The sequence below is a fragment of the Suricata suricatta genome, chromosome 6 (genome assembly GCF_006229205.1).
Source record: "Suricata suricatta isolate VVHF042 chromosome 6, meerkat_22Aug2017_6uvM2_HiC, whole genome shotgun sequence".
In the NCBI taxonomy this organism is placed as follows: Eukaryota; Metazoa; Chordata; class Mammalia; order Carnivora; family Herpestidae; genus Suricata; species Suricata suricatta.
The window spans coordinates 115,860,903-115,885,171 of NC_043705.1; the positions used below are offsets into that span (position 1 = coordinate 115,860,903).

The window sequence follows — 24,269 nt, forward strand, 5'->3', positions numbered from 1 at the left end:
TAATATCCAAACTAGAAAGAACTTATCAAACTCAACACCCCCAAAATAAATAATCCCGTTTAGAAATGGGCAGAAGATATGAACATTTTTCTACAGAAGAGATACAGATGGCTAACAGACACATGAGAATATGCTCAACATCACTGATCATCAGGGAAATACAAATCAAAACCATGATGAGATCCCCCCTCACACCTGTCAGAATGGCTAAAATTAACAATACAGGAAAACAACAGATGTGTTGGCAAAGATGTGGAGAAAGAACCTTCTTACACTATTGGTCGGAATTCAAACCATTGGAGCCACTCTGGAAAATAGTATAGAGGCTCTAAAAATAGAACTGCTCTATGATCCAGTAATTGCACTATTAGGTATTTACCCAATGGATACAAAAATACTGATTTTGAAAGGATACATGCATCCCAATGTTTATAGTATAGCAGATTTATCAATAAGAACCAAACTATGAAAAGAGTTCTAAGAGCCCAAGTGTCCCACCACTTGATGAGTGAATAAAGATGTGTGTGTATGTATATACATATATAAAAATATATACACTATATATAATATAGTATATATGTATATATACACATACAGACACACAGTGGAATATTAGTTAGCTATCAAAAAGAATGAAACCTGGCCATTTGCTATGGCATGGATGGAGCTAGATTGTATTAAACTAAGTGAAATAAGCCAGTCAGAGGAAGACAAATACTGTAGGATTTCACTCATATGTGGAATTTAAGAAATAAAACATGAACATAGGGCAACTGGGGGTGGGAAGAGAGGGCATCAAAATCATAAGAGACTCAACATAGAAAGCAAACTGAGGGTTGATGGAGGGAGGCAGGTGGGGGAAGGGTTGGTTGAGTGATGGGCATTAATGAGGGGACTTGTGATGAGCACTGGGTGTTATATGTAAGTGATGATTCACTAAATTCTATGCATAAAACCAATTTTACCATATATGTTAACTAGAATTTAAACAAAAACTTGAAATAAAAAACGATCGTTGTTTTCACTGTTAAAAAAGAATAAAAATTAATGGTCTAAATATGCCAATTAAAAGGCAGACATGCTCTCAAGAGTGGATTGTACAAGACCCAAATGTATGTCATTAATGGGAAACTCACTTTTTTTTTCCAGCTTTATTGAGATATAATTGACATAACATTGCATAAATTTAAGGTATACAACCTGTTGATGTGATCCACTTGTATATTGTAAAATGATTGCTGCTTGTAGCATTAGCTAATACTCTGATCACGTCATGTAATTACATTTCTTTTTTATGATGAGAACATTGAAGATTTACTCTCTTAACAACTTTTACATATATAATACAATATTGTTTACTGTAAATCATCATGATAAACATTAGATTTCCAGAACTTGTTTGACTTACAACTGGAATTTTATACACTTTGACTAAAATCTTTCATTTCCCCCATCCAGTATTCTACTTCTGAAAAATTCATTTTTAACATAAGATGCAGATAGACTAAAAGAGGGTAGAGAAATAAATATTATGACTATGCCAACACTAATCAAAATAACCCAGAAGTAGCTGCATTAACATCAGACAAGCGGCTGCTCTCAAAGACAATTTGTCAGTTTCTAATAAAACTAAACATGCTCTTAAAATTGCATTCTCGATGCTAACCCACTCTACTGGTTGGAAGCCTTCCTGAAAGATTAATAAATTGCCTGGTTTTATTTGTGTGTTTGTTTCTTTCCTTACAGAAGATATAGCGGGCTTGTTTACATGGTCAATGTGAGCCATTGTTAAATTTGGTACTTAGTTTCTTGTATGTGTCCCAAATATCCAATCAGCACCTCCTTATTACTGTGTGCAGACTTTTCATAAGGAAATAAATGTTTGATTCTTTCCAGAAGTTACTGGGTATGTGACCATGTAGAAATAAAAACAGTGCTTCACTTAAATGTTGGAAGGGTACAGTTGGCTAGAAATCCATTCTAAGCGTGCACTCTGTTGAGTTCATAGCTTACCAAAACAATAAATCGCCACCTTCAGAGCTGTTTGGGAACTAGTAAAAGACATGAGTTAAGGTCACAAATAATAGGGATCTGCTACATAGACACAGTGATTATCTTAGGCCATCTCATAATCTAGTTGATGAGATAGGACTCACCTAGATATTTAGACCAGTGAGTGCTAAATTTAATGATCAAGATAGTAATGGCTGTGGGATCCTGCCTGCTGCTGTGGGCTGTGGGGTTGTGGCTCTGACCACACTGGGTCTCTTCCTATTTCTTGGACATGTTTCTGCAGATATTTGTATATGGTAGGTTGTGAAGGAAAGTTAGGACTCCAGGCATGTAAATCTCCCTCTTGGCTCACAGGTCTAAGGATATTTTGGTGTGAATGGGCCAAAATTGGATGTGGAGATACTTCCTGCATGGAACCAAGGGCCTTGAAGGAAAGAGGGAATTGGATGTCTCTTGGCTTGATTTCCTTCATTCCTCTTCATACATATTGTAAATTTATGACCATATTATATATTTTTTTATTACATAAAACATTAAAGATGTTTTTGCAGGTCATTAATACTTCCCTCCCAAAAGGCTATTTCCATAGTTGTACTCAAATGTGTGTTAACAACTCTCTATTATTGGATTTTTATGTTGTTTCCCATCTTTCACTATTATCAACAGTGCTTTAGTACTTATCCTTGTTTTTGTCCATATCTGATAATTTTCTTTGACAGAATTCCTAGAAGTGGATTTTTTTGAGTGTGTACATCAATATTTTACAAATTTGGGATAAATATTGCTAAATTGTTCTCTAGGAAGGTAATTTCAGTTTTAATCCCATAGTGATATGTAACAGTGTCACTTTGAACCATTCTTGACAACATGGATATTATACTTAAATTTTTTTTATTAACTTGCTAGGTGAAAAATGCTGTGCTATGGTTTTAATTTGTAGATCCTTGATGACAAAGGAAGTTGAATATTTATTGACTATTTATATTATATTATACTTTCTGATTTTATGTGTTGTTGTAGGTATTAGTATAGTTATTTTAATGGGAATGTCTCCAGCATTTCATTCTTAGGTGTTCTTGAATCTCCCACTTAGATGAAGAATTGTAAAAGAAGGAAGAAATGCAAGAATGTGGCTGATGTGTACTCTGAAACTGGGCTCTAAGGGTTTGGACCCCGCTTCCTGGGGGGATTTTAGCTGCTCCACCCTGGGGAAAAAACTTGATTGTCTCTAGCTGGTAGACTAGAAAAGGAAGAGCATCTTAAACCCATAGCAGTAACTTAATTATGGAAATAAAGATGGATCAGGCTCTCTGAGAGACATAGCCATGACTGGCAGCTATGCCCACAGAACCTGTTCCTAAAATAAGGTGTGAGTCAAGTGCTCTGTTGATTCACTGTTTTGAGACAGCTCTCTAAAACTCATGGTTATGATTTCCCACAAAATCGTCTTGTTGCAAATGAGGACATATATTCTGTTGAGAAAAAGAAGGCAAGAAAAGGCCACAGGGAATTTCTAACATAATATAATGGTTTTGGGATCTTTACCCATGATATTCTCTCCCGAAGGCTATCGAATAGTAAGGCACGATATAATGGACAGGAACCAATGGGATACTTTCTTACAAAACCGTCTCATTGCATAAAAGGACAAAGATTCCTTTTGCTAATTTTACTTTCTCCTTTAGTTTACCTAACATCTTTTGACCTACTTATTGATTTATTCCATGTTGGTGTTAAGAATCTAGCTTGTGATTTTAAAGTCACTCCTATTAAAATAATAGTGGCTTTCCTCACTCCTTCCAGAGACCTTGTCAAAAAAATGTTATTTTTTCCACTTCAAATATAGATCTAGTCTACAAATACTGAAGTGATAATTAGGGCTTATGCAAGATTGTTTCATTTTAAAAATTAGCTGCTTTTTTTTTTTAAAGGAGTTACTCTCTAAATCTTTCTTGTTCGATAATATAGCTTTAAACAGAAGGCATTTTAAAGCCAGGACTTACGTAAATGATTTAAGTAAGAGTTGTGTGAGGAAAAGTGATGAACATTACTCATTGACCCCTTTTGTGTTACTGTTTATATTTCTTAGGAACACATTTCGGCATGTATCATTATTATAGCTTTAGCACATAGCATATGGCAGCCTTCTAAAATTAGAATATATTCAAATTTCCCAGTGGCCTTTTACTAGGGCCCTAGAAGATCCAGGTGCACAACCAAAAATCAGTAAAAGTGAGAGGATGTAATTGCCAAGTTGTTAAAAATTTCTTTTCTGGAGAGAAGCTACAGTAATCAAAAGAACATGCCCTAGCAGCATTAGTTAAGGTGAACTCTCCTGCGAGTTTTTTGAAATATGAAGGAAATTGCATTTCTTTTTTGTTCAGGGTAGCTGTTGCCATTTCTGATAGCTTTTCCAAAATGAGGTTCCTCGTTTCATAAAGTACAAATTTCAGACTTTTTCTGCCGCTCCCATACCTGTGTGCCCTAAATCTCTTCATGGGTACCCTCTTGCCACATCCCCCAGTTACATTCTTTCCTGACTCTAGGACTGACTTTGCTCTTACCATACTTAGGCCCTGAATGCCCTCCACATTCTTCTTTTTGTGGTTCGTTTCTGCCTTCTGAGGGGAGCGTTTCCTCTGTTGACAGCATTTATCACCATGTGGCACTGGTGATTAGCTGTTTGCCTGTCTCGTCCATTAGACTGGGCGTACTTCGTGGGACCTTGTCCTTCTCATCTCTGTATCCCCAGCAGCTTGCACAATGCCTGGCACATAATAGATGATCACTAAATGCTCTTTGAGTCACTGAGCCAGCAATTTTAAAATGTAAGCATTGCTTTGCGGGCTTAGAAATGTTCTGCCCATTCTCCTTGATTGGCGTCATTATCTTGACATGGTCTAAGGAAGCAAAAATGCCTTATACTCAGTGGTTCTTCCTGACAGCTTTATATTCGAGGCCTTTGTCAGACCTTGAATTGAGAGACTTCATAATCCGCTGCCAGCTGTTCTGTAATTCCTTTCCTTATTACTGTGACGAGCTTCCTCTGACTTCACTGGGATCATTTTATCTCAAGGTGTGCCTTTTAATGCTGGCTGCAGTGGATAGTGTGTTTCATTCAATAGGCTTTTATTATGCAGTTAAAGCAGAAGAAGCCATATGGTAGTTAACTAGATATGCAGAGGGTTATCAAATAGTGGCAAATAAACTGATCTTGTAAAAGCAATGGCCTGTTGACTCAGCCGAGAATTGGCATAGCAAATATGCAAGTACAGAGGGTATTGAAGGTATACTAAGTGGCATGGAATTAAAATCATGTGTTGTGTAAGAGGGGAATGATGTAGTGTTCAACAGCCTAGAGTAATTAAAAAGTACATTAATTTGCATACTTTAAGGTCTTTTTATAGCACACGGAGGAACAAATGTAGACTTACAACATGTAAGGGCTGGAAGGAATACTAGGCATTATTTAAAACTCAACTTTCACATTTTAGAGATGAAGTGACCTTAAGTGCTTCACATAAGAACACAGTGCTAGATGACATTAGGGTTAACACCAGAATCCACATCTTCTGACCCCCCAGTCCAGCACTCTGTCTTATCCTCTGTTGTCTAACTTTTTGAGTATAGGTGAAATACATGGCATTGGAATCACATGACAAAGTTTCTCTCTTACAAAGTGCTGGCATCAACAAATTACTATTTTCTATCACCCATAGCCACTCGTTTTTAATGGGAGGAAATTCTAAAAGGTCAGGGTTCATCTTTTCATTGTCATTCTTCATTTTTCAAATATGGCTTAAAGTTTCAGGGATGAACTATATATATGCCAACAAGACATTTTAGATTTGAAACTTAAGCTTCATTCACTGTAGGTTTTTCAGTCATTGCTGTGAATGAAGACCTCAGAGTATGGACTGACTCCGCTCCCCTAGTGATGACCAGTGGCTGAAATTCAGTTTGTGGGGAAAAACTGGAGCCAAGTGGTACCAGCTGTAAAACTGTTCGTGTGTACCTGCTGTTTATATGAAGGAAACAGCCATTTGTTCTTACTGTTAACATCACAGCTGTGAACGTGATGAGTATGTTTGAATTTCTTTAGGACGTAAAGAGCTAGTTTTGGAAATTGTACTAGGAGAGGTGGGAAGGTCATCTTGTTTTGAAGTTTATTTTTGCATTTTATGTCTACCTTTCTTATACTAAATCAGGGAAAAGAAACGTGGCATTTTAATGAAATTAATAAGATTCCACTTTGCTTACTGCTTTATAGAAATGAAAACGTAGAGAGAACATTTAAAAAGTAAAATGAAAGAGGAAAACTCTTGTTCTATCTCACATGGTGTAGGGTTTTAAATTTAGGACCTATTGAGTCATCCACAAGGTGAATCCTAGTTGCAATCTCTTTTAGATTAAGCAACCATAAGCTGTGTTCTGGAAATGCTAGAGATTAACCCAATTCTACTTTGCAGTTTATGTGTTAAATACTGGATTCTTACAATATGAAAAGCTCCAAGGATGATTAACAGCTCCAAATTGAAGGAAACAGTCTTAAAAGAGTAACCTTTCAAAGTTTTTAGCTGGCATCACTAATAGGCAGTTGTTTGGTGGCTGTAAAAACCCAACACAGACTTTCTTTCGTTTCCTGTTTCTCCATAACTCTCTTCATTGAAAACTGTTCCTAGTTTAATTCTTTTAATTATATCAGCTCCCTGTTTTTCTTAGGGTATGTGATAATGGTGTAATTTTTTTGCCTTAGTATTGTAGATAAGACTGGTGCTTTGAATGAATGTGTTAGAAGTGTTTTAATTCCTTTGGGTAGATGTACTCCTTTTAATGACTTCTCTGGATTTGCTACAGCCCTAATAAAATTTCCTTTCAGAAGATATGACAAATAAAATTGGGATATTTGTAATACTGCCTGAATGTTATTAAATCATATACTTAGTGAAGATTGACATTTTTGGTCAACTAAAAAAAATGCTAGCAAAATACCAGCATGGACTAGACTGTTCGGATATAATATTGGAGTCAGTGGAAATGAAAATAATACCTATCATACACTGCTTTTAAATTTGTTTTTGAGGGGCGTCTGGAAGACTCTGGCAGTTAAGCGTCTGACCACAGCTCAGGTTGTGATCTTGCTGCCTGTGGGTTCGAGCCCCACATCAGGCTCTCTGCTGACAGCACAGTGCCCACGCCAGATCCTCTGTCCCTCTCTCACTGCCCCTTCCCCATTCACATTCTCTCTTCCTTAAAACTAAATAAACATTTTAAAAAATTTTAAATTTGTTTTTAAAAAATAATCTCCATTACAAAAACTATTGGGGTAGTTTGTGAAGTAAGTAGTATTCCTTCTTCTTTTTGGATCAATATGGCCTATTTTGCTGCTAATCATAGTTTTAGTAAATTAATCTATTGTAAGTAAAGCTTTTCTTCTAAAACGTTTAAGCTGCTTCATTTGTTTTCCTTTTCATCCCATGTTTCAAATGAGACATAAGAAGAAAGGATTGTTTTGTTTTGTAATGAGGGATGTCAGGTTGAAGGTGATTATCATGAACTCTGAGGTTGGACAGCAAGTGGAGAAAGGGAGATTCTTCTGGTGTTTTGGGGTATAGTCTTTGTGCCTGTGTTTAGGTAAACCCTTTTATATTTTCTCTTCAAAAATTATTAGGCCAGGTATTATTTTACAACATTTGTTCCCTGCTGAATATCATTTTTTAATTTTCCTAACCAGTAGAGACCATTTTCTGTCTGAAAAGTATCAGCTATTTTTTCTGGCCTTGTTTAATCAATGCACTATTTAATTTTTACCCATTTTGTCCTAGAAATTATATAAAGTAGCTTACAAGAAACAGAATATATACAAACTAAGATCAATTAAAAAGGTGCTAGGGGTGCCTGGGTGGCTCAGTCAGTTAAGCATGTGACTCTTGATCTCACTTCAGGTTTTGATCTCAGGGTTGTGAGTTCTAGCCCTGTGTTGGGCTCCAACTGGATGTGGAGCCTATTTAAAACAAAAACAAAAGGTACAGCTATAAGAAAAAAGAAAAGCAATGGCAGGGCTTTAAAATGGAGCTGGAATTGGACTGAAAAATAGTAATGTCATGGCAAGTGAGTACAAGATGTCAAGTAAAAATTAAAGTACTTATGCAGCTGATAGTATATATCATATAAAGAAAACTAATGATCAGATCAGGCGACATACAACTACTCTTTCTATCAAAACTAGACAGATTTTACCTTAGGCATTCTATCTTAATTGCAAGAAAGAACTCATTTGATTGTAAGAAGGAGGAGCTGTCTCTATAACTGTGGTGAAAAGCTACTGGTTTGCTCCAGGAGCAGACTCTTCTTGGAGCATTAAGAATGTTTGGACCCTTTGAATATTGTTTTTCTCACCCAAACTTTTGCTATATACTTGGAGATCATAAGCCTGAGATTGTCTTCTTTAAAGAGATGGAAATGTATCTGTTCAGAATTTCCTGTTGCACCCAGACCCTTCCCTCTTACCACTGAGGACTCAGAATGTGCTCCCTGTTTTCATTGAAGGCCTTGATAAAGATATTGAACAGGATAGGACCAAAGAACTCGGCCCATTAGATTAGGCTTCTCTTCTCATCTGGGGTCTAGCTGACACTGAAGGGTAGGAGTGGGGTGTGGGCCAGTGTTTATGGGCCACACCCCTGAAATCTCATAAAGGATTTTATAGCTTGCATAGCTTTCATTGGATTCATAAAGAACTACTCATTTCCCCCAAAGTTAGAACAACAGCATTGGAAACATCTAAGGATTTCTTAGGCCATCAAATACTTCTGTGATTCTTCAAGTACTTATCTACTATCTGCACATCAAATTAGTCTTCCTATCTGTTTTCCTCCTTGCTGTATCTAGTAGGTGCTTAAATTGTATTTGTTGATTTTAAATGAATGTATCTAAGTCATATTTCCCTGCTAAGTCTACAAACTTGTGAGGAACTTGGTCAGGTTCTTTGGGAAATCACACACTACTTTTCTCCTCTCCAGGATGCTAGCCTGATCTGCAAGTTAATGGAGGTCATCCTGCCTGGTGCAGTCTGGGGGTAACTTGTACTGGTGTCTTCTCTGTTTAATGACCTTATAGACCATCTGTGTAATAATCCATTTTAGAATACTGTTGTGAATCAAGCCGCTGTTTTGGAAAGAAGTCTATTTGCTTCTCTCCATCTGCTGACATTGCTACCATTTTTCACTTGGCTATAATTCTGTGACCATATTTTCAGGTGCTTTAAGATTTCTGGGTTATATTTTTTGTGGGTCTACTGCTGAGTATTCAGAGAATCTATCTATCTCTTCTTAGAATTGAATTCCCCCTTAGCCCTATTAGTAGTGCCCTTTCCTTCTCCCGAATGGGGAAGTCAGGAGCAAAATGGAATTGAACTGCAGCACTTTTTTCTGTTGTCTCTTTCAAGCCCTGGTGATTATCATTTCTGAATTCTCCATCAGCAACAGCAAAATCATCCCAGAAACCACTCTTTTATCATCTGTAGCGTGTTGGACATGAGTCATTTCATTCTGATTTATACCTTTTGACACACCTCTCAAAGTTTCGTGTGACTCCCATTTGCCCTAGACCTTGCTGGTCTCTTGTATGAGCCCTTGTAAGATACAAGGAAACATACAGCTAGCCATATTATACCTCTTATACTCTTCTTCATATGCTGTTCTCATCATCAAGGTGATCCGTTTTCGTCTTGTCAGAATGGAGGTTTCAAAAGCCTCATAGGTCTATTTATCTTATAGAGTCTCTGACCACTTGATCCTGCCTTTTTTTTTTTCTCTCTCAACTTTTTCAAGTCTGCTTTTCTTCAAAGACCAGGATATATTTCTATGTATGTCCAGGATTTACTTCCCTGTCCACTGCAAATTCCAATTTTACATTGTCACTTTCTCATAGGGATTCCATCATTTCTACTTTACCAAGTTTATCCTTATTGGTTTTCCGATAGAGGTCCAGAATTATGATTTCTCTCGCTTTTTTATTCTGAAATATAGAACTTGTCAGAAGGCATTATAGAACTTTTCGGAGGAATGTGATGATCAGAAGATGTTCAAATACTTAGTGTCTCTAATGATACAATTATCTTATTTCTGAGCCACTTTTGACGCTTCTATTAAAAATACATCTTCAACATCTTTAGTTTGGTGAGTACTCTGATTATATGGCCATTAGTGTGATATTCTTTATCTTTTTAAACTCATGGTAAATCTACTTTGCCACATTTCATTACCAGGTCTGTGGCTGCCCAGGCATATGCATATTTTACCTGACATAGCATGTTCTTCTGTGAGCTTGTTTTCACTGGGCATTGTAGAATATCTGTTGGCATGAGATCCATCAACCAGGCTTTAGTCATAGCTACGCAATCGTATTTACTACTGTTGCAAATTTGTTAATAGCCTAGCTATTCATCTTTTCAGTCTTTGTGTGTTTACATATAGATATCTAAGGCCATTTGTAGTTAATTCTAGGCCCTTTTAGCTTCCCTGCCATTTTACCTTATATTTTTGCACTAACCCTACCATCTCTTAGCATGAAGCTTAATACAATATGTACCTTCTTGCTCCTTTGTATTTTTTAATTGGTTTTGCTTGTTTGTTTTGCTCCTTTGGATTCTTGGGAAGTGTGCTGACCTCCCTTTTTCTCCACATTTTGTCTTCATCTAACCCAGAGACATCCAGACCACCTCTGCATCTAACTTGTAATGTCTTCTGTTATGGCTCATTGCCTCTCTTTTCCATTTTTCTGGTCACGGTTTTTCCTAATTTGGGGTCACTTCATGTGTTTCATGATTCTAGACATTACTGCTTGCTGTTTTTGCCTTTTTTTCCATTCTTATCAGAAGATAGTCATCCTAATCCATTTTGAAAGGTAAGATGACTCAGGAGAAACAGCTGCAGTGTGACCCCTCCTCTTCCTCCCCAAACAGCCCTCATCTAGTATCACTGTGAGGTTTGCAGGGTTGGGCCCAATTTTTTTGTGGCTTTCATGATTCAGGTTGTCACATACACACATACGTACGCATGTATGTTCGTACATAAGTAAGTTACTGCTTTGTAGCTCCTCTGTTCCCTTACTTGAGATATAAATAATATTTGCCAAGTAAAAACAAAGACATCGTCACCCAAGGATGAGTTCTTATCCTTGTCTGAGCTTTAAAATAAAAGTTTTCAGAATTATAAAATAGAAAGAGTACGGGGCAGAGAAAGCAACCTTTTAAGACAAAGTTCAAATCAATAATAATTAACATTTCCTAGCCTCTATTTTCCTGCTAATGACTGAAGACAAGTACTAATTAGAGAAGCCTCAAGTGTCTCGTTTCTAGACGAACCAGATGGTGCTTGCTACGTAAGAACTATGCCTTGCACCAGCCAGACGTCTGGGTTGTTCTTCAGGAAGCTACCTTTCCTCCATCTTGAGTATATATTACTTAAATATGCTCAGTGATTTGCACTGAGACTTTTTCTTTGTTCTTTATTTTCTCTCTTCCCCACTTCTGATTTCAGGAGTTACATCTCTGCCTTTGTTAGTGAGTGTTCTTGTGAACTTTTATTTTTACTTTTTTCTTCACAAGCTCATTTTTTTCATCTTTTTCTCTTCAGATTCCTTTAGCTCTTATGTTGTCGCCCGATCTCACTAGACTTGTTTCCCCCATGTTGGTTCTTCCTTACTGTTCTTTCTCATAATCACACAAAGCCAGCACAGAAGGCTTCGGTCCCTTCAGTAGCTGGCATTATGATAGTTCTGCCTCTTCAGTTTTTTTAAACTTTTCACAGATTGTCTGAAAACATATGTTTCCTTCTTTTGGTTTATACTTCAAATATTTTCTTCCTTTGCTATTAACTCTGCTAACCAACTCTAAGAAAGTTTTGATTTTTGTATAGAAATTTTCAGTACTGCTAAGTGTTGATATTGTTTTGACAAATGCTGTACATGCATTTTCTACTATATGAAAATCACTTCTATTAGGATGACAAAGCATAGAATTGATGACATTCAATCAGATTCCTGCTTTTCGTCAGTTGTTTTACCAGGACACATTCTTTCACCCTATTTGTTGTGAAAGTCATGATGTTGTTACCCTTGGAAAAGAGACTTTGTCTTAACATGGTGTTTTTGGTCAAAGCTTTCTTAATTGGAAGCAGAAGAAAATAGTGATTGGTTACCATCAGCATTTCTGGCTTAAGTGATAAGTATTATTATTATTTTTTTTTCTTTATGTTTCTTGTCCCTGCTGAAGGGCAAAGGCAGAGAAACCAACTAGGAAGCTGCTACAATAAATCAAGCAAAAGATATGAGGGCCTGGACTTTTGGAACAACCCTAGGCATGGAGAATAATTGGCATTATCTTAAAAAAAAGTAGGCAAAAGAGTTTCCTTAATTCATTTTATAAAGTTCGGAGTGCTTTTAGAGTTTAGAAACTGTGGTCTTGTTGTTTGTGTTTATGTTTGTGTTTTTTGAGTCTCCCTTCTTTTCTTACTTGTCCTTTTGGTACACGTCTAACTAGTTAAGGAATTTATGATATCCTCCACTTATGCATTCTCTAGTTTGGGAAACTACTTACTTAGTGTCCATTGTATCTTTAAAAGAGTGTTTTTCACCCTTTGGTTATCAAAATAAAATAAAAAAAAACCTTGTACTGTTACTCAGAGATAATAAGTATTAACATTTCTGTGTATTTCCTTTCTGGTTTTTTTTTGTAGGTAGAGAGGTAATTGTACCAAAGAGCATATCTATAAATATTTATTTGTATAAAATCTTACTTTTTATGAAACATTAACTTATGACATGCCATTAAGAATTATGAAAGCATAGTATTGATTCATCATGTGGATGTACCCTATATATTTGGCCATTATCCTATAGTTGATGATTTAGGTTGTTTCCAACTCAATATTATTGTAACAAATGGTATAGTCAATATTTTAATGAATAATAAGTCATATATATCCTTGGGGTAATGAAGTCATGTATAAACACAAGTTTAAAGTCCAGAAACTCTTTGAAAGCTTGAATTGAATAAGTTTAAAGATATGAATGAGCCCTGATGGCTGAAACTTCCAAGAACTTGAAGAGGTAGTATAATGCTTAGCTGCTCTGCATTTCCTATATCTACTCTTCTCTATCTGGTCACCACTCTGATTGGGAACTGCCGGAGGACAGAGAAGTTTTGTGGGGAAGATAAAGATTACAGTGATATGACAGTGATATACAGTGCAGATACAGATTAGCCTCCCTCTCACTCATTCTCAGTGAATGCAGGTATGCGTCTTTACCTACTCTGTCAGCTTGGATGCCCACATGTTTACTGACTCTTCCTTGGAGTTTTTGTTTAATTTTCACTAAGATCTTTCTAATTATCATTGAAGATAGCTTTTGTCTACCACATCCCGTTGTTGTTTTTTTTTCCCAGCTATTTGGGGGCAGTGAACAATAACCAAAATGACTCTTGTGATTCCTGGTATTCTTTCAGTGGAGGAGGAGTGTGGTGTTGGGGTACATGGTAGAATAGCATGAAGAGTGCTACTTGACCTCAAACTCCTGGAGAATTCAGTTCTTAGTTTAAGGGTACATTTAATACAAGTGACTTTGCACAAGTTAGTTCATTTAAGCAAATAGTTCTTTGCTTTGGATATGACATCTACTGAGCTGACCCAATAATCTTCAAGGTAATATTTTTGTCTTAGCACCAGAAAGATAGTTCTTTGACCCCAATAGCATTTCATGCTGCTATAAAATGCCCTTTTGGTCTGTGAATGACTTTAATTCTAATCACATTGAGCATTTCTAGTGATTAGTTAATATTTTCCTTTTGAATTTCCATGTTGAAATTAATGATCTGTCGTTAAGTAAAATTATTTCAGCAATTGCAGTTCTATCACAATTCTAGGACACTAATAACAAATAATTAAAAACCGTTACAAATAGCATTTGTATCTATATTTAAAAAGCCCTTCAATTGACCAAGCAGATGTTGTTACAGATCTTTGTGTTTGATATGATAAATCTCCCATTAATTTTTGAAAATCAGGGTATAAGGGATGTGCTTTCAAGTTTTCCATGGTTGAGTTGCAAATTGTGAAAGTTCAAGCAGCTGTACTGAGAAACCATTTGACAGCTTTGTAACTAAGGCTCTTTTAGGCAGAGACTAAGTTCTGTAGCTTTATATTCTGTATTTTATGTTCAGACACATGTATTTGAATTTTTTCTTCTTTGTGGGTCCAGAAGTGTCTGTGTATAGTATATTATTTCTCTCTTTTACATACATACATATGTATGTATATACATATATGTTCTCTTTTACATACGTACATATATACATATATGCACACATACATATATATTTATAAGCATATATATTTATGTGTATTTTACATTCTATATCCAGCTTAAGTTGGAGGTAAAGATGCATGTACTTCACTTTTTTCAATAAAAACTTTTCAGTTTAAGATCTCACTATTTTTTTTTACTAGGTTGAAGAAATTGTGGATATTGGATCATTTGCCCCAGAAGACATCCATATTCCTAAGATTTATGTACATCGCCTTATAAAGGGAGAAAAATATGAGAAAAGAATTGAGGTAATTGACTTATCTTCTTTGTTAGAATTTATAAATCTGATCATCAGAGATTATGTGCCCCTGGGACCGTTCATAAGATAGGGAATTAAAGCTGAATAGAAAGTCTTGCCTTGGATCTTAGTAGGAGCTTCTCATGTGTCAATCCTAAGAGGACATGATTGTCTATGTTATTGTCCAGCCCAGTAGTGCCTTGTGGTTACAAAAGCGTGTATCCCCAAGTTATCTGATTCTCTAGGCGGTCTTCCAGGCTTCTGCAACTGTCCTAATTTATTATAATGCATAGTTTTGATTGGCTGTCCTACAGGGTAGGGAAGGCTTTAGCCCTGCTGGACTCCTAGTCAGAAATGGCTATCAATTTTGAAGTTGCTTTGTAGTGTATAAAGTCGAGAAAGTCATTTCCCTCAGTGTTGGACCCTGGGCAGCTGGTGGATATGGGATCATAGCACGGAATAGGCATCAGGGGCATTGGAGAGGTTCCAAGGCTCCTGAGATCATGAAGAATGCTCAGCTGAACCAAAATTGGTATCAAAATTCAGAATTATCTGGGGGTCAGCAACAGAATAGACATGCAGTGGGAGATACTGAGGAATCAGAGCTGCTCTCGACCCAGCGTCAAACAGAAAGATATTTTGTAATCTAAAACTAAGGTCAAGGGGCTAAGGAGAGAGGATGTGGGACGTTTGCAAATAGGAACCAGAGTCTACGTCAAGAAGATTTAGTAATGAAAATAGTTCCCTGGCTGGTTTCTGGATACTTTTATGATTTCTGTGATGTGCTTATAGCAAAACCAGTTCAGACTCTGTAGGTGGAAATACACAGTTGGCAATAGGAACACCTGGTAAACGCATTCTGACAGCCTGGCCAAAACAGAGCCCCAAGGTCTGTTCCTTGTTCTTTGTTCTGGCTCAGTCCTTGAGCACCTGAGGAGAGTTCAGTTGTAGGAGTCTTAAGACTAATAGTAGTAGCAGTCAGTGTGACAGCAACACAGGGGTTACGTGCTTCAAAAAGACGGAACAGATATATCTTCCTCTTCAAACAAATCTGGCCTCTTTCACTTTCTAAAAAATTATTTCTGCCATCAAATACCACCCATGTTAGTCTTAAAAAAAATTCTCTGTTATATTGTAGATCTGCCTCATAATGGTAATGGGAGAGACCCATGTTTTTTTCCAGTAAAATTTTAGATTTCAGCAGTGATAAAATACAAGGCATACCTCAACCATGAATAATTTATTTCTGTTTATTTTAAAGCGTTTATCAATCCGGAAAGAGGAAGATGTAAAAACCAAATCCGATAAACCTGGAGATAATGTAAGGGAACGTATCATCAAGCGGGCAGCTCTTGAATTTGAGGATGGCATGTATGGTATCCTTTATCTTTCTGGGACTGGGCAGAAACATAGTCCTCACGTTTTCTGTTCTTTCTTTTTTTTTTTTTTTAACTATTGTTTATTTTTTATTTTGAGAGAGAGGAAGAGCAAGCATGTGTGGGGGAGCCCCAGGGAGGGAACAGAGAGAGGGAGACAGAGAATCCCAAGCAGTCTCAGAGCTGTCAGCACAGAGCCCAGCACAGGGTTGGAACCCACGAACCGTGAGATGGTGACCTGAGCTGAAACCAAGAGTCAGACCCTTTACCAACTGAGCCACTCAGGAGCCCCTCCCTCACTTTTTTATATTCATCAGGCAGCTAGGCTCCTGCATAGGGATTCTTTTCTAGTTCATTGCAATTTTTAAAACAATGGATCAATTTTTACAAAATGTGGCATATAACCTAAAGATATCAAGGTATATGAAATTAGAATTATGATCTGTTTGCCCTCTTGAAACAAAATAGCAACTAAAGTTTGCTTAGCTATTTTCTAATATACAATGGATTTCAGTACAGTTTGGCATTTGGCTAAAGGTTATTGGGAAAAGAGATTACCCAAGATGAGGGTTTCAAATCTCAGAAGTACTAGTTATAACAGTGCTATTTACTTTTTCTGTGTTCTGACATTTGCATACTCATTGAAACATAAGATTCAACTTCTTAACAACCCCTTGTTTACTTTGACAAAGATCCCATGAGCATACCCTTTTATGTCCAATGCTTTGTAAGGGTGTTCAATGAATGATTCAAATTCTGCTTTGGATACTTTGTCAAAAAGAGAGGTTAAGATAATTTAGTACAATTATTATTCAGATTAAAAAATTTTTTAATGTTTATTTTTGAGAGAGAGTGAGAGTGCACGCAAGCAGGGGAGGGGCAGAAAGAAGGAGACACAGAATCTGAGGCAGGCTTCAGTCTCTGAGCTGTTAGCACAGAGCCCAGCACGGGGCTTAAGCCCACAAACCATGAGATCATGACCTGAGGCCAAAGTTGGACACTCAACTGATTGAGCCCCCCAGGTGCCCCTTATTATTCAGATTTTGAATGTGAGACTCTCTTTGCCATTTTGCTAGTTTTCAGTATATCAAATATTGAACTATATAATAACAAGTAATGCATATAAATACAAATGGTGTTTAATAAAATTAGTTGTTGAACAGTAAATGCACCAAAGCCATACTTAAAGGCATATGACAGGAGGAACTAGAAACATGACAAGTGTCTACATTCTGCAAGTTTCCCTGTCCATGAATATCACCTTTCAGACTGATACTGACTGGGAAAACTCTCTTTTTCTACTTTTCTTTTACCCCCACCACCTAATTTTTCTGTTTTCCAGTTTATGCCCTATGTTATGGTGAGAGGAATATAATTGTGCCTCCTCTTCAGCTCCTCTACCAACAGGCTGTGGAGTCAACCAAGTTAACTTATCAGGTAGATGTTAGACCCTGGGGTTTCTTCTCACTTCCAGTCATTTGGTTTCCCGTTGACATTTAAACACTGACTGTATGATAACACTCATTTTAGATACTAATGGCTTCTAGGTGTTCTTTAGTCACTGTTACTCTATTACCTATGAAAAATATTTGTAAGTCAGTTCATATAAATGGTCTTTCCATATCACCGGCTCTTTCTCAGCCCAGAGTACATAGACGTCTTTACCCCTGGCATTTGACCCACTAAAAGGTATTGAAGAATACTCGTCTTGCGTCACATCCTAAAAGAGTTACCGAATATGATGAAAGCATTTGTAACATGGGTTGCCCTTATCTGAAAATACTCACTCCTAGTGGCAATAATATCTCAGTGTGGTCTGTACATCACGGTGAGAAATGAAGTACACACAAACTACACTAGCTTGTGATTTGCAGCAGATGAGCCAAGTAGCTATTATAGCTTCATCGAGTCCCTGTGCCTGCGAGCAGTGAACTGGCTGCTGGAGTCAGTCTGCCAGCCCTTGCAGTCTGTAATATGGCAGCACATACAAACTTTCATTTTTTCCGGCTCAAAGATCCCTCTGCACTATTTCCAGCTCAGGCTTGGTGGTCGAGGAGAGCATGGACAGCAATTCCAGGCAGTGTGTGTATCTCTGATCTGATAAGCCTGATTGTGTTGAGAGGCAAGATTAAATCAAGACCCCATTTTGATCACTTGAGGAAGGAGATTCAACACTCTGAGTTAGCTCTTTGATGCCTTAGCTCAGCTACTTTTTATATGGTCGTAATTATATACATTGAAACTTACACACCTCCCCCTTCTTTTTATCCTAGAGAAGATTCACTTACCAATGAATGTTATCTCAGTGAACCAAAGGAATCGCTACAATTTTGGGCAGACATTTTGGTATTGTCAGAAAACTTTCTTTTTAATTTAAAAATGGTAGCCTTTTTTGAGAATATTAGATCATTATTTTTAGTTGGAGTTTTAAATAGTGAAAATTACTTTTAAACAAAGGTCAAGCCATGTTTAACAATGTATCAGTCATAAGAAATAACATCAGTTTAAGTTTACTAAGCACATTAATGAAAATAAAATATGCCTTAACAGTAAAAATGACCTCTTGGCTAGTCTTCTGAAGCTACTACTTTTTTTTTTTTACATTTTTTAAATGTTTTATTTATTTTTGGTACAGAGCGAGACAGAGCACAAGAGGGGGAGGGGCAGAGAGAAAAGGAGACACAGAACCGGAAGCAGGTTCCAGGCTCTGAGCTAATGGTTAGCACAGAGCCTGACACGGGGCTCAACCCCACGACTGTGAGATCTGACCTGAGCCAAAGTCAGAGGCTTAACCAACTGAGCCACCCAGGTGCCCCTGAAGCCACTACTTTGATATCTTTATGGGAAAGCATATTAATGTTATTTAAATTAGAGATTTTCTTAAAAAAAAAATAAAACAAAAGAAAACTAGAAAATAGTGCCTGAAGGGTGATGGAAAAATGTAGTCAGTGATTACATTCAGAGCAAGTGTCTGTAAAATTCAGACATTCAGGTTTATATATGTAGCAGATATAAATCTTTACAGCAGCATAATCTCTTTACCTTTTTTGCGGTGGACCTTAACATCTTTTTTCCCCAGCCAATTTGGGCATAGGAATTCCACTTCTGGCCAGCAACTTCATCAGCCCAAATATCACAGTTCATCTACAAAGTGAAAATGGAATCCTGGGTTTGGTAAGACCGAAATTAAAGTTTTATTTATCCAGTCTCAGTGGAGAATCAGATAGTCTATACAGTGAAATTTTCTGAGAGTTGTTAGCTTAAAGAAAGTTCCCAACCTTGTTTTTTATTTTTTTATCATAATAAAATATTTCCCCCATAAAACAGTGTTAATTATGAGCACGTAGTGTTGTATTTCATGTAGGAGATGGTAGTTTCTTATGTGAGCTTTCTGATTGCTCCTCCTGTTTTGGCTTGTCACTGTCTGTCTTCCTAGTGTACCTGCCTCAGAGAGACCTCACAGTGTCCTGTTTAGATAATGATTTCTAACTTTTGTGTGGTTGGACAAGATTTCTGTATCATTATAATGATCAATAAGACTCTGGATGAGTAACTGAAAAGTTAGGTTTTAACTTGAGGAATGGGGACATTTTTTGACAGTTGATTAATTTTAAAAGTTCTTCTCACCTAATTGTCATTTCAAGGCCAGGATGTTCAAAAGGGAAGAGTTTTTCTCTTCCTCAGGATTAACCTTCCAGATGAGCTCAATATCCTCGTAGAATTGGGGCATACTTTTTACTCAATATTATAATAATATTAAGAAATACTTTTGCGTATGGAAAACAATTTGACAATAAAATATTATGGAAAAAAAAAAAAAGAAATACTTTTGCTTCCTGGATGATATTTTTCATATAATATTAACTATGGCAGAGATTATTTATAGTTTGGCCAATTTATAAGATTTTTATTCTTCTATTGTTCTTAGGAGACCTTCACTGTTAATTCAATAAAAACTATACATATGTAAAATGTATATCTAGTCTTTAAAACCTGAATAATGATCATGAACATACAGTTGACACTGATTGAGGCAGTAATCTTGACCAATTTCAAAAGCACAAAACTTGTATGAGTCTGAATAAAAGCAGATTCATATTTCAAAGACTCACATACTTCAAAATGTGATTATTTATAGAGTGACCAGTTCACTCATTTGGAAGACAAGGGAAATGATATATCTTACCCATAGTCAGTGTTTAAAGGAAAACTTACATAGTCCTAACATTAGTTGCCACTTCAGTTTATTTAAATGATATATGTTTGACCCTCTTTTTGAAAGTATGTTAGAATTTCCCAACTCGATTTCCTCACTTTTGGTTCTGTCTTATGCCTTCCCCGCCACTTTTCTATTTCCTCCTGTTTAATTTACTATGTGTTATGTTATGAAACTACTCACCCCATTCAAGTAATGTAGAGATACCTTGTAAAAATACATACAAAATTAAAAAGCAAAACTGAGAGTAACTAGGCAAAGGAAAAATAAGAGCTTCAAAACTTAGGTGTTGTGAGAGATAAGGTTAGGACTCCAGATTGGGGCCTTTAGATGCTGTATACCAAAAAGATGAAACTTTGCCTCTCCAGATCCTTCCCTTCCAATTGGCAGCCATTTTGTTCATAGTCACTTATAAGTACCAGGAAGATTTATGAATAACATTGGCTGCATAACAGGTACAAAATAATTACTTTGTTTTCCTGACCTAGCTTTCTAATAGCTTAACATTTCTTTCAAGCTTTGGTAATTTTTAGGAAATAGTTTTTTATCACAGTTACTAGTGTAGGAAAGACTAATCAATGTAAAAAACACCCATGAAACAATCGGAATTATTTTTAAAAGGTTCATCTCAAGTCTATTGATAGTAATTTCCCAAGGTTTTTAGAGAAGTCATTTATATTACAATTTTAGTGTGTGGTTCAGTGAGAAATTTCTTTTACTAATTGAACTTGTGCTTTTGACAGGGCCCATATCCATCACAAAATGAAGTTGATGCAGATCTAATCAATGCAGGTAAACTCCTTCATTACATGTTTTTCTAGTGTTTTCCTCTGCTGTTAATTTAGTATTTTTGGGGGCAAATAAAAGTAAGGAGTTGGGCTTGATTCTTTGTCTTTTCTTGGAGAGTGCTCCACTGTGTTTTTCACTGAGGAGGATAAAAGACTTCCCAGTCTCTTTGTATGGTGTGCTCATCATCTCTTATTTAGGGAAGAATAAGATAAGGGAGAAATTGCAGGTGGGGCTACATATAGTGGCAAGAGCTTTGGTGGGTAAATCAGTCAGGGTCCTGGCTATACATAGAGAGCACTCCCAAATAGAGGAATGATGAGAATTACAGGAAAGAACAGTTTACAGGGTATGAACACTATTGAGGAAAACCAGGAAAGGATGGTGAAGCACCACAGGGAGTTATTATCACCCTACAGCCTTAAGGGACGGTAGTGGGAGAGGGCCACCTAATAGGAACTATGTTCTTTGACAGAGACACACAGCCATCTTGCAGAAATCTGGGTGAGGGAGGGGGGTCTCTTCTGCTGGATCTTCTGCTTGTGCCTTCCATTGGCCAATCCCAGCCTGAAATATGTCTGACTTCTTACAATGAAGAGGATGACAAGTGGGTCCATCTAGGCAAAGCAAAAAGATATGGCACACTGGGGTTTTTGTTCTAACTTACTGTCTCCTAGTTGTCATTGGAGTAGGAGAGCATCCTTGCAAAGGTTCAAGGGTGCTTAATGACGTATTCTGCCACTCAGTGTGACCCAGGGATGTGAGTAATAGAGATTTTTTTGAAGATAGACTCAGCCTGTCTTCTTTATTCCCACATGCATATGCGTTCCCTTTTTTTTTTTTTTTTTAATTTGACTGCGACATAGAGTTGCATGTGGTAGCAGCCTAGAGGAGAAAAAACAAGCCAGACCTTCTGGCCATTGTCACTGCCCATGCTTGAGGTAACACTGCCACCCTGTTGGGGCTGAAGATTATCCTTAGATTGGGGCTGCACATAAGAAGCTGATTTTTATATTCTAGTATGATTTTCTTTGCCCTTTTACTCTTATTCACTCTACCCCCACAAAAGTATTATTCTTCTTTCACATTCAAAAATAGTACATGCAAATCTCAGAAGAGAAGCAGTATTAGCTGAACATAAAGGCCAGCTGCCAAGCAGAATTGATGTTTGATACTTAAAATTTTTGGAAGTAAAACTGCTTTTGGTTGAATAGTTGAATTAGCTAACACGACTCAACCCTGAAAGGCCCACTGTGATAAAGCAATGACATTTAACTAAGGCTGTAATTTAATTGTACTGTACGCTTTAGCAATAGCTCATTGATCTGTGAAAATATTTGCTGCTTGGTTTAATTAATTTATGATGTTAGTGAGTTATTTGCAAAATGAATAACTCCATTTTCCAAATTTTAGGCCTTAGTTCATAAAACCCACTTTCCTTGGAAAAGTAGTTAAGCTTTTCAATGACTATTGGACAGTAGGCATTTCTGATTCCATGAGCTTATAAGCTCATCCCTAACAAAGCCCCTAGTTTTATTATTTAACTTCTGAAGGATATTGTATCTTCTACTTTGTAAAACAATAATTCATTGCTTTTGGGAAGCCAGGCTGCAAATCAGTTTGATAATATTTTACCTCCTTCATCAAAGCTCTTTTTGGGATTTATGATACTTTTGATTTTGGAGCTGCCTAAATTAGGGAGGAAATAGTTCGAGCAAAGAACCCAGAAAAGTATTTCTGGTCCCTCAACTCCTCCGACTTGGAAGTTACCTGCAAGATCAGCCCATTGTTTCTGTTAATTTGAAATGATTCTTACAGAAATCCTCTGGAATGAATACCAAGAGTTACATTTCTGGGTATAATTAAAATTTTAAAATAACAGAACTATTTCTAAGGATCCCTTTTTCTAAATAAGTTCATGAGTTGTGTAAAAATGAATTGCCACTTGTGTGGCACTATTTGGTTTATAGCATACTTTCTCACACATGTTATACGATCTGAGCCTCAAGTAAAAACTTACTGTACAGATTGGGAAACTGAGACACACAGGAGTGATGTGATAGGCTCAAGACCCATTGCAAGGGACTGGACTCACACACAGTCTGCTGTCCTGGCCCCTGGCCTTTTCCTCTACACATTGAACTATACCCGCTCCTGACCTGAGTTCTACAAGGGTGCAGAAGGCAGTGCTGACAGAAATATTTCAGAGGTTCTGGTAAGGTTTGCAATATTCCAATGCACGTGTACAACTTCCAGTCAGTTTCATGTTTTAGCTTTCTTTTTTTTAATTAAAAAATTTTTTTGAATGTCTATTTTTAAGAGAGAGAGAGAGACAGAGCATGAGCAGGGGGAAGGGCAGAGAGAGAGAGGGAGACAGAGAATCCAAAGCAGACTCCAGGCTCAGAGCTATCAGTACAGAACCCAATGCAGGCTCAAACCCATGGACCATGAGATCATGACCTGAGTAGAAGTCAGATGTTTCACTGATACAATGGAGCCACCCAGGTGCCCCTTAGCTTTCATATTAATGTACATTTCGTATTCTTCTCTATTTCTTAATTTTGTTTTCTTATTTAATTAAAAAAATTATTATTAAGTTTATTTTGGGAGGCACAAAGACAGTGTGAGTGGGGTAGGGGCAGAGAGAGAGAGAGAGAGAGAGAGAGAGAGAGAGAGAGAGAGAGAGAGTCCCAAGCAGGCTCTATGCTGCTGGTGCAGAGCCTGATGCAGGGCTTGAACCTACAAAACTGCAAGGTCATCACCTAAGCCAAAACTAACAGTTGGATGCTTAACTGACTGAGCCACCCAGGCACCCCTCAAATAATGTTTTAAATGACTTACCTTTGACTAAACTGCTTTAGAAAGAACCATCATGTTAGCCCCATTGCTTATAAATATCCCTGGCCCCTGTCATGTGCTTCTAGGGCAATGGTTCTGAATGAGCAAATGGGAGATTTTACTCCCCTGGGGACATTTGACAATGTCTGAAGACATTTTCTTTGGCCAGTGTTATTGGCAAGTAGTAGTCAGAGGCCAGGGATGCTATTAATTATCCTACAATAATGGAACAGCCCTCCTCAAAGAGTTACCCAGTTCTGTATGTCAATAGTGCCTTCTCTCGAGGTCCTCATGCCGCAGCTGAAGAACCACAGGCCTGCAGACTAAGGTACAAATAGCACAGCATTCAAGATCTATCTAATGGCTGCGACTGCCCTCTGCAGCTTCATCTTCCACTACACCCTTCCAGGGCTCTTGTGTCCACCCATACTGG

General features: G+C 37.2%; 1 protein-coding gene and 1 long non-coding RNA gene across 4 annotated transcripts in view; one reads left to right on the plus strand and one right to left on the minus strand.

The window, feature by feature from the left end:
• The window catches only part of LOC115293182, a 30,453-nt gene extending 21,833 nt beyond the window's left edge, over positions 1-8,620 (minus strand). For both annotated transcript variants that reach the window (XR_003909405.1, XR_003909404.1), the window contains exon 1: positions 8,524-8,620. This is a non-coding gene — a long non-coding RNA (uncharacterized LOC115293182). The remainder of the gene's footprint in view (positions 1-8,523) is intronic.
• The window catches only part of OXCT1 (3-oxoacid CoA-transferase 1), a 138,598-nt gene that overhangs the window by 48,460 nt on the left and 65,869 nt on the right, over positions 1-24,269 (plus strand). For both annotated transcript variants that reach the window (XM_029940950.1, XM_029940949.1), the window contains exons 8-11: positions 14,523-14,630; positions 15,882-15,996; positions 19,076-19,170; positions 20,956-21,004. In XM_029940950.1, the coding sequence (XP_029796810.1) occupies positions 14,523-14,630; positions 15,882-15,996; positions 19,076-19,170; positions 20,956-21,004 (367 nt within the window). The remainder of the gene's footprint in view (positions 1-14,522; positions 14,631-15,881; positions 15,997-19,075; positions 19,171-20,955; positions 21,005-24,269) is intronic.